Below are 11,183 nucleotides of genomic sequence, written 5' to 3'. Positions count from 1 at the left end.
TGTCTCAGGCTAGAGCATCTGGGGAGGAATGTGCAGGCCACCCGACCCTCTGACATACCCAGCTCTAAACTGCAATACACATTGTAAGAGGTACATTCGATAGCGTCAGGTTTGAGTCACAGCTGACATCCTTTCAGCACTGGCCAGCCGTGTCTCATGTCCTAACGACAGGTCTAAACCTCTTACAGCCGGGAACCAAGGCAAACAGCAGAACTCCGTGGTTTTGAACACTTCTGTGGGCCCGAGTGCCTTGGCTCAGCCACATGCCACTGGGCGATGATAGGAAGCTGTTAACCCCAGCATAATCTTGGTTTCCACTTTTGTCAAAGTTGAGCACAACTTACAACTAGGGTTGCTGTGAGGATTAAACTGGTTCATACTGATCAAGTGCTTGGGTAACAGAACAATTAAAAGCTTAGTAAAACTGCTGTCAGTTTTGACACACTGTAAGCCAAGGCTGCCCTCCATTCTAGTTTATGGAGCCCTGGCTGGGTGACCAACATTTGAGAACTTACCGTGTGCTGTGCCCTGTGCTAAGCACTACAATCATACCATCTTGAACACTGTGACTTAGGGACCAACTCCCTCACTGTTTGGTAAAAGAAGACTGGACTCCGGGAGGTGAGATGTCTTTGGAAAGTCACAGAGCTCCAGCCAGGAGAGGGGAGTCCGACCCGGGCAGTCTGACTCCAGCTCTTGTGCTTCAATGACTTGTTTCTAAAACAATTTCCAGATTTCCTCTGCAAAAATAAAAGGATAAAATAATTTCCTCAGCAAATGCCACAGCTTCAGGTATGGAACTGTCCCTGTAATACGAAGCAGGGCGAAGAGCACAACGTGTCTTCTCTGAAAACTAGAACAAGGTTCTCCTGAACTAAACCAAAACAGGTGGAGTGAGAGTTTACAAGCTGATGTTTAACAGCCACTAATGACCTCACGGGGCACCACCTGAGCGCACCCTACTCTTACCCAATGAAACATGACATCTAAAAGCAATGGCTCACTGTTAAAATACTCTGAAATCAAGTCAAAAAAGAACAGAATGTTCCCTGTGAGGTTCTACTTACTCTTTTCGTGCTGCTTGGGCTCAAAACACTTTTAGAACTTATTTGTAGTTGTCCTCAAAATGGACTTGGAAAGAATTACGTCTCATTTTACAGTCACCTCACATTGGACGGACAGACAGATACATACACACACACACACACTTACCCACCTGATGTACCAGCTGGGCTCCAGACGATGCCTTTGGAATCCATCAAAGGAGAAGTATTCACCCCACAGAGGACATTCTACAGCATGTACCAGAGGGATGACTGCTAAACCCAGCTTCTTTACCTTACAGACATCTGTTCCACACAGGGAGACAAACTGCTCAGACTCCCTGTCAGTTAAAACGATGGGAGAAATACTCCAATCAAAAGCCTCCTTTGCCAATAAAATATTGCAACCTTTATTAAAATAAAACACAAGTTGGCAAGCCTTGTGAGACAACAGGCAGACAGCATTCCCCTTTCAAGGGCCTCATTTATTTACATCAAGTTTAACACTGTTAGCAGTTCACAGTCAGACAACAGGGCGAGAGAATTAAATTAGAAAACAAAACACCTGAAAATATATTACAATAACAAGAGCAAACACCTGACGACACCGGCAGTGTGACCCATGACTGATGTGTTTTCATTAAATCCCGTGTTGTCTCACTGTGTTCCCTTAGCAACGCGCACAGTGCCAGGCCCTCCAGACCTCACCCTCATGTGCACCCAACACACGTGCACCTGCAGAGCGTGACCTTTGGTATAAACGTTGAACAAGTTTTAAAGAATCTGAAGCCTATGTTTTAGGACAAAATTCTGTCAACCACCACAAAATATTCAAAATTACTTTTGCCAAGTGAACATAAAACTGGGTTCCTCCACTGACAGTCACAGAATCAAACTGCAGAGAAGGAAGAGTATGGGGTACCCCCAGGAGACAGGCTCTGAGCACAGACCAACAGCTCAGGCAGCCTGTTCTCGGCAAACACACCAACCAGGGTTGGATTAACTCCCTTTCTTACCCCTCCTTTCTTAGCACGACAACAGGGTACGCACATAACGTGGACATGGCATGTTCCCTCTACACAGACCTGAGATGTGAGGGTTTTCAAGCATACGCCCTAAATAGCTATGAGTACCTCATCGTCCTTTCCAGCTTCTGAATACTAATTTCTCTGAAGGACAATCAGCCTAATCAAGGTGACTTCTCCAAATCTCTGAAAATTTCTCTCATAAAAGAGTTCCAAAAACAGTGGCCATCGTGTAAAATAGCTTGTCAATGGAGAAAATCCAGGCCTCATCTACCAGAAGCATCTCTGCCTCTGGGCAGTGCTGCCACTCAGAACCATACAGAATAGTGGCTGGGATGCAACGCCGCTCCTGCAATATCTTCTGAATCCTGAAGACATCTGGCATACCTGTGTTACTGTTATAACTGCTGAAATTAACTATCCTGACACACGGTTATTTTATTAACCAGAAGTCCCATTCTCCAACTAAAGTCTGCTGTGCTTAAACACAAGATTTAAAACCATCTTAAGACTCAGAAGCAAATCTAAACAAGCTCCAACCAGACACTGTATTTCCTTTAAGTCTGCTAGCATTTGACAGTTCATTTCCACTATATCCAAAAAAACTAACTAGAATGCTCTAAGACCTCAAGCCCTGTGTGTACAGCTCAGAAGTATGAGTGACATGTAGGACCCAGAAACTTGCTGCTTTCAGTACGATGAACAAAGAACAGACACAGGGCGGTATAAGGTGTGGTCTACGGACAGTATTGGTCTAGCCTTTCAACTTACAGGAGCCATCCTTTCCTCAGAGCAGGGGTGGGGAACAGCCGGCCGTACCATTTGGTCTGGCCCTTCCAAGGCAACCACAGGCGGGACTAAAAATTCAATAAATCTAGAAGCTCTTCCATAGCAACATACTTTTTAAGTTGATCATTTTGTATGGCCCTCAAATGATGTTATAAATAGCCAAATGGCCTGTGGCAGAAAAAAGGTTCCCCACCCGATTTAAGAGGGTCTGCAGGTTTGAAGATCTGCTCACACACCACTTGTGACTGCGGGTTGAGTTAACAAGGCCTTGCTACTGTGTTCAGGTTGCTCAGCAATGAGGAGGTTAAAGGATACACTTTTTCTAGGAGAGGTAAACAATTTCAAATGTATAATGGTACATAGGGGCAACGGAGTGAGTGACCTGGAGGGAGGGAAGGGTGCAGTTAGAGCATCCTTCCCCCACTCACCAGCAGGACGGAGAGAAGAGCAGTGGCCCGTGTGGGGAGAACTTCCAAATGGGGACTCTCCCTGACCAGGGCTCTGAGCCACTGCAACCAGCATGTTCATTTCTACCAGTTCAGCAACTTGCAACTTCAACTGGGATGACAAGTCTTTTCCTCTGCAGAACACATGAAACCCATCCTTGAAGGCACAATCCTCTCAGAGTCATCTCCACACCTCCCAAGTCAGCTAAAAGCAAGATGAGCTGCCAGGCCTCCTCCCCAGGGGAGCAGCATGGTATTGTCCTACCCTGATAATCACAGGTGAAGCCTTCCCCAATTTCCTGTCCTTTGGATCTAGGACACGGAGTCATCTTGCATACACGTTTTCTCAAGATATAAAATATATACCTCAGGTGGGTGGCATCAAAGGCAGCAGGACCAGAACAGAAGCTCATCTTTTTGGACATTGCAGTAAACTCCACGAAAGGCAGGCTGGAGCGAAAACAGTTACTGAGAAGCCCTGAAATCACCCATGCTTCCCCAGTGACACAGGAGAACAGGGTGGGCAGTGGAGGCCCATGGTAACAGAGCAGGTAATGGTAACTGTTACACCAGGCACTATTGACCTGCCCGAAAAAGCAAGCCTTACATTAGATTTTTTTTAAAGTCTGGGAGTTGGAAAACTGAAACTCTACCCCAAGGATATAAATATCCTGTTAATGGTAGGACACGTTTTAGAACCAGCCCAAGGCCTTCCTCTGTGAGGAGGCCTTGGCGACCAGCTACTTCCCTGGATTGTCAGGTGCCCTTGGGGCTGCCTTTCTCTCTCTCTCTCTCTTGCTCCCACAGATCTCAAACTGAATCAGGGATTTACAAAAGAACCGCGCTACTGGCTTGACAGAAGCTATGACAGAGATATAGTAAGCTGGAGTCTATTAACAAATACATTAGAAACTTCTGTCTAGAGACCCACCTACATAAAGAGGACTGGTCATAAAGGCTAAGGGCAGAGAGATGGATCCCAAATTAATGCAAGCAAGATGCTGAAACCCAGAAGTCATCAAGAACAAAACAATCCTGTCAGCCCAATGTGGGAGCAGAGCCTGAGAGCAGTGATGACATCAGTAGCAAACATGGAAGGGAATAGGAGATGTCAGAATACAGTGCAGCTGTCACTCAAAGTGGCCACCAATGCAGTCTACTCTTGAGTATTTTATCATCTAACAGGTGACTTATATTCAGCTACTCTTCTTAGAAAAAAATAAACATGGATGATGAATGTCAAGCTCATTTATAACTGATAGGAAATCCTAAAACGCTCTGGTTCTATAGCCATCCAATCTCCTCTCACCCCCAAACCCCTTGCCCCGCAGGAAAACAACAACAACAAAAACCCCACGCAGGACACAGGTTAAAAAAGACACTGTCAACATCAACAGGCAATGTGTCTGCTGCCGCCCCATTTAGATGCTAGATGACTGGACGCGTAGCGGACAAAGGCTCACAACCAACAGGGCCCCCTTCTTCTTGAGTCAGGTGCCTGGAAGAGCTTCTCTGTTGTGGAGTGAGTGCCCATTGTTACTTTTTAATGATTATAATTAAACCAGAAAGTTGGTCCCTAGTTTTCTGAAGTGATTCAACACTGAGCTACAATTTCAGTAAAACACTTACTGAACCTGCACACAGTCATTTAGCAGTTCCATATTTATAAATGCCGTAAGTTACAGAGGTGACTGCTTACATATCTGCATTTTCAGGCCCCACACAGGTAAAAGCCTGTTAAGTTGATCAGCTTGTAACCAACTGCTTTAACTTTTAACAGACATTAATAATCTGACCTTATAGTTATATTACACCTGATACTTTTTCCTCAAAGTGCTTTCACATACATTATCTCCATCATTAAAATGGCACAAAATACAATTTTATGTTGCTATTTTCTGAGGAAAGAGGAATGTAGGACGAGGTTGTAGAACTTAAGTTGGTATTTCCTTATTACAAAGTGCAGATCGCGGTGCTGCTGAGCTCTGTCCCAAAGAATGACTCCACACAGTGTTTAAGTTACTGACGTCTACAGGTTGCCTGCTTTGCTAGTATTGCCATCACTCGGCATTCAAGCCCCTTAAGGTCAGAGGGTGCCAGGAGCGTGTGCTTTAGGGTGTGCAGCGCTGTGCAGACTGATTGTCCAGCTGAGCCACTTTCTCTGCAGTGTCTCACAAGGCAGCAGGAGTGGGGAGGGACCCACAACCAGAAAATCAAGAGAGTGAACTGTAGCCTTGGCTCTGCCACTAATTAACTGCTGAGATCCACAGCGAGTAACTGTCTTCTCTTCCAATCTTAAGCTATAAGGAAAAAAGCGGGATGCTGACAAGTGTCGGAAACACCTGGCAGGGTTCTTATAAAACACACTGGCTCAGCCCTCACCCCACTGGGAATTCTGATCAATGCATCAGATTTTATTTTGTTTTTAAATGCAGAGGATTTTGTTGCACATTCCTGGCTGAGAGTCACTGGACTAAGTTTTTTAGTAATAATAGTGGTCATTAACATTTATGGAGTGCTCAGTATGTGCCAGGCACTGAAGCTAAGTATCTTACATATATTATCATTTAATCCTTATGGCAACCTGAGGTAGTTACTATTATTATCCCTGTTTTCCAATGAGGAAACTAAGGCTCAGGACGATTAAATGACTTGCCTTCTGGACTGACTTTAGAGGCTGAACTCTTAATCACTGACTATACTCTATCCTCAACTCAAAAGCTCCATGACGCTCCTTAAATAAATATGGGCTATGCCTTAGCAGAGCATATTTTATTAACTGGGCACTATTTTATTAGTCAACTTTCAATTGAATTATAAGAAAATTCTAATTTAAAACCCAAAATGCAGCTGGGCAAGTGGCTCCACATAAAGACCTCAATGGGCAGAGGTCACCTGGAAAAACACTGAAAGAACTTCTTAGGGCCAATTTTTTTAAGGCTATATCTCTGAAAATTACGAGGGCAGTCAATAGAAAATACACACATTTTAATTTTACACAAAGCCTTTTAAAAAAATACTTCATGTAAAGCACAATAAAGATGTATTCTACACAAAATATTACATTTTAAGGTAGGAAATCTAAGTTGAAATTGTATTATCTGTATATGAAAGGATTCAAACTGTCATAGCCCAAAGGGGTGTGTGGGTGTGTGTGTGTGCGTGTGTGTATAACTTTAGAAAGTTTTCAACATTTTGTCTTTTTGCCCCTGCTCTCTGCTTTGCTTTTAAACCGATTAGAATTCAACTACATTTTTAATTTCTAAAAAGCAGTTTTCTCTGCTTTGAATTCAAACTTTTAAATTTACATAAGGTTATTTTTTAAATCTGGTCCTCTTCAAGTAGAAAAAGGAAAAACCTCTATTAGACTTTTGTAAGTTGACAGTGCCTCTTTAACCCTTAACCCTGAGCTCTCACCTCCTGAAGTTCCACAGTTCAAGCATCATGTGGATGGGGGTGCTGCAAAAGTCAATCTTACTATTGACAGTGTTGAAAAAACTCAATCATTAACTTACTGAGCACCTATTGTAGGCAAGCTAGAGCCAGGTGCCTCCCCTGAGTAAGACACAGCCCCCACCCTCAAGACTATTTCGGTGAGAAATCTGGAGCTTAAATACACTCAGTAGTGTTCCTCCAAGGCTTATTCTCAGAGCTCTCGATGAAAGATCCCGTGCTTAGAAAAAAATAAAAATCCCCTGAAAAACAATTATAATCCCTCAACTGGCATCCCATAATGACAGGATAAACTTAAAAAGCAGCATAAAATAGTCTAAAGTTTTAGCTTTCCCTGCCCCACCCTTAAAAGGCTAATTGCTAAAACGATTTCAAGTTTACGGCAGTGTATAATGAAGGGAAGTGGCGAGGAAGGAGATAGGGGCGGGACTGTTGGTCTTCAAATCCACGCTGAAAGGAACTCGAGCTTCTCTTCCAACCGCTGCCAGGAGACGAAGCACATCACTAGCTGCCTATGCTGCATCTTCCGTGTCAGACAGAGACCCCCACCCCAGCAAGGAATGCCCAGGACTGCCCCTCCCTTCACACCCTTCCCTGGGCCTGGGCCTCCTTTCGGAGCAGCCATGATAAGAATCAAGGTTTCCTTTCTTTCTGATGAAAACTAAATGTCCTCCTTGGTCAAAGATGTCAAACTCTGTCTAAAACATAGTTTTTCCCTATTAGTATTCTAGCCCAATTAATGTAATCTCAACAGCTCTAAATTTCATGACTTGCTACTGAGCACAGAAGAGACTGAAAAACCATTCACGATAACACCACTGCACTGAATAGCTTTGTAGGGAGGCTCTCAGAGGGAGAACTACGCCCTTATTTGTGAAACACCCATGAGAACACGTATCATTACCTGCATTTAACAGATTTAGAGACGGGGCTGTGGCTTGACAGTGGATCGATGACAGAGGCAGGAAGAAAATTCACTGCTCACCAATGCTGAATTCCTATCTTCCTAAGTTAATATTCCTTTGGAAGGAAAAAAATAATGTATTTATTTTTTTGTATTGGGTTCTCCTTGGGGAGGGAGTCACAAAGCTTTAAAAACAGAATGAAGTGGTAACTGGGATTAGACCTGATAATGAGAATATTAATAACATCTACCGATTAGATTCAGCTCCCTTCGATCCTAATTAGCTTCCATAATAATGAAAGCTAAGTAATGAGTAGGGAAGGAAAAGGCCTATTTTTCAAAGGCAAAATATATTTGAGGGTTAAGTCATTAGATTTCCAGGATCTAATTGGTTTTCCCTAGAAATAACATGCTCCTTCAATTATACACTCTTAAAATATGATATTAAAATAAATATCAAAGAATATTCCCAATGTGATCTTTACAAACAAGCACAACGATGGAGGGAGGGGGGACTGTGAAAGGAGAAAGGCATGTGAGAATAATTTAGGGTGATTCATTTGAAATCCAGAGTGTGTGTGTGTGCTTCTCTCTACTTTCTACCCAGATTGGGTCTAAGGTGATGAAGGGAGAGGTACAGAGAAACAGCCACTAGGACCAAACCAGCCTCTCCTCAGTCATTGGTCTCTGGGCCTGGCTGTTGGGTTCCAAGAAGAGCCCCTTTCTTGGATATTTAGTTGATAACAAAATACACAACTCCCCAAGTCCTTGACTAGCATGTCAGTATGCAGGGGCACTGTATCAGAAAAGGATTCCCTGTGAGAACCTGTCCATGACCACTAATTTCAAAATCAATGTTGGTTAATGCCTGAAAGAGCCAGGAATAAGGAAGACAGCCTGCCCAGCAGGGGCCAGAGAAGAACCACTAGAGACCCCTATAATCCTGGTCTGTTAGGAAATCACACACTAGACTGGGAGAAGTGACTTGTGCTGATCAATGTGAGATTTTAGGAGCTTTCAAGCTCCCTGACTGTACTTCCTAGATTTCTTTACTTCCAGCTCCAATTAACACACCAATGGAAAACAGGAGAGGAGCAACAGGCAGGGTCACCTTTCCCGATTGTGTCATTCCAGCAATTTGATTTGCGGTTCTTGCTGCAGCAAGTGACCTTGGGGAAGCACGACTAATAGCTGCTTCCAAGAGCCTTGGCTGAAACTTCACTTAGCACCTTCCCAGCTTTCCTTTCTTCTGTCCCACTGACTTCCCTGGGTGAGGTGAACACAATCATTAGTACCTCCCGGAGCCCTAGCCAGGTCCCTGTGCGGGACAGACGGGAGCCGCAGCCAGGCCCGTCGGGCAGTCTCCCGGCACGGCCAAGGGCAGCCTGTCTGCCACCTGGCACCCAGGTCAGAACGGCTGGGTTTGGTTCTTCATGGCACCACATACACACATTCCCTGATAATCCAGTGCAGCTTCCAATCCTGCCCACCCCCGCCCAGCCCCCTCCAATTTCCCTCTCCTATGAGCTTTGCTTTTTGTTATTTTTGAGATGAACCTGTAAACGTGAGATCTCAGAGAGCTGAGGTACTTCACATAAACACACTCAAGTATCAGTCTTTCATTTTTTGAAAACAAGAACACAGGAAAACAAGTCCCTTCCCGTCCCCTCAGAAACGCGTGCCTCTTCCAGGAGGAGCAGGCTAACAGTGGCTACCTCTGCACCACATCGCTGATTTCCTGTACACACGATAGTAAGTTATTAAGGACAGGATTTGCCCCAGGCACGCCCGCAGTGGCTGAAGACACCTGCAGCTCCTGCAGGCTGAGTTCCAGTTTGCTCACGGCCTCTCTGAAGGCAAACTTGTTGCGAGTTTGAGGGATGCAGTCCACGTAGCCTGAGCAGTAGTCAAGCAGCTGGTGCCCAGTGTCCACCAGCTGGCTGTTGGGCACTGGTTCTGAGATGGCACTGGACAGCAGATCAGCACATTCCAGCAGGGCCTCTTTGCTGATTTTGTCTGCGGAGATTTTCTCAGCTGCCTGTTTGGTTTTCCTCAGAGCCACTTTAGTACCTGCTGTGCCGTTGGCCATTTTGGCTGGCGAGATGGAAGATGTGGGCAGAGGCACTTGAGGTGGAGGCACCACAGGCCTCCCAGCTTTCCCACTGGTGGGCACTGCCCCTGGAGCTGCCTTTTTCCCTCCTTCCTGTGTTTCTGATGTGGGCTGCCCGGCAGCCGGGGCCGCCGGCTCTTCCGTGGGGTCTGAGCACACGGACGGATGCTGCAGTAGTCTCATCACTGGTGGTGGGGGTGGGGCACACTTTGGTTTTACCCGTCGGGGTCGGTCTTTGTCTCCAGAGGATGTGACCTGATGCTCAGATAAGAGCTTGAATTTGTTCCCCTGAGAGTCTGTGCCAATGAGCTGCACGTCGGCTGGAGTGTGCTTCAGAGTGGGGGAGATGAGGACGGGCACTTTGTGGTTGTGAGTGGTGGGGAGGATGGCCGCAACCTTGGCTGGAGAAGCCCAGCCTGTCTGCTCGCCATCCTCTGGGACTCCAGCCATGCCAAGGCGTGCCCCACCATTCCTCTCCTTGCTCTTTGGGGCAGCTGCCACTCCAGCTGCCCCCACCCCTGGACAGTCCTTCTCTGCAATGGCTGGATCCCCAGAGGGGGTCCTTAGGGGAAGAGCTGTGGTTCCTCTGGGCAAAAGTTTGGCTTTTGGTCTCTCCCTGGTTGGAGCAGTACCTTCCTCTGACTTTTTGGGAGGTGTGTCATTGGCCCTGTCCACACTCTCTTCTGGCTGAGAAGAGGTGGACACTGTCCTTTCCAGCTGGATTTTGGACCTCTGGCAGTTCCTGGGAAGGGTCATTGCCATCCTATCCTGCTCTGGAAGCCCTGAGGACATGGAAGATGTAGAGTTTGACCTTGGAAAAGGCTTGGAAGTGTCATCACTGGCTGTGGGTTTACCTGCTCGTAAGCCCAGTGTCTTTTTGATTAAACGTGGTGTAAAGAAGCCTGTGATGCCAGACCACCCACCCCCCGCAGTGCCACTGCCCCCACCCCCGCCACCGTCGTCATTACAGAGGTTCCTCTGTGCAAAGCTCCCCCCATAGCACTTGGGGGGCACCAGATTCGCCTCTTGCTGGGCAGGAGTGAAAGAGAACCCATCAGCATGCTGTAGAGAAGCAACAGATGAGAAGTTACCCGTGAGTTCATATTTCTTGTGGGGCTGATTCTCCATTTCTCGGAAGGAGCTGCTGCGTTTGGGGGGGGTGGGAGCATTTCTCTTTTTCATGAAGGAGCTGAAGAAGCCTCCCTTCCTATCCCTGGTGAAGCACGTCTCTTTAGCATCTTCCAAGAGGCTGCTGGGTGACTTGTCTCTTTGTTTTCGAGGCAGTGCTGGGGACCCACTGGGGACCTGTGCACTTCTAATGAACCCTGATGAGAAACGGCCAATCAGTAATGTGAAAGACAAGCAGGCACTCCGTTACACTTGAGTTACTAAGGCTGAACTGTAAGAGTTTTG

General features: G+C 46.1%; 1 protein-coding gene across 7 annotated transcripts in view; it reads right to left on the bottom strand.

Annotated features, from left to right (window-relative positions):
* ABL2 (ABL proto-oncogene 2, non-receptor tyrosine kinase) overlaps positions 1-11,183 on the bottom strand; it is a 93,726-nt gene that overhangs the window by 4,029 nt on the left and 78,514 nt on the right. For 6 of the 7 annotated variants that reach the window (XM_036344434.1, XM_036344436.1, XM_036344437.1 and 3 more), the window contains one exon: positions 1,430-11,095. In XM_036344434.1, the coding sequence (XP_036200327.1) occupies positions 9,372-11,095 (1,724 nt within the window). In that variant the 3' untranslated portion in view covers positions 1,430-9,371. Of the gene's footprint in view, positions 1-1,216; positions 1,385-1,429; positions 11,096-11,183 lie in introns of those variants that run through there. The other variant, XR_004973391.1, reaches the window with a different exon arrangement.

This window comes from Myotis myotis, unplaced genomic scaffold (genome assembly GCF_014108235.1).
Source record: "Myotis myotis isolate mMyoMyo1 unplaced genomic scaffold, mMyoMyo1.p scaffold_m19_p_18, whole genome shotgun sequence".
Classification (NCBI taxonomy): domain Eukaryota; kingdom Metazoa; phylum Chordata; class Mammalia; order Chiroptera; family Vespertilionidae; genus Myotis; species Myotis myotis.
This window is presented reverse-complemented; position numbering and strand designations above follow the sequence as displayed.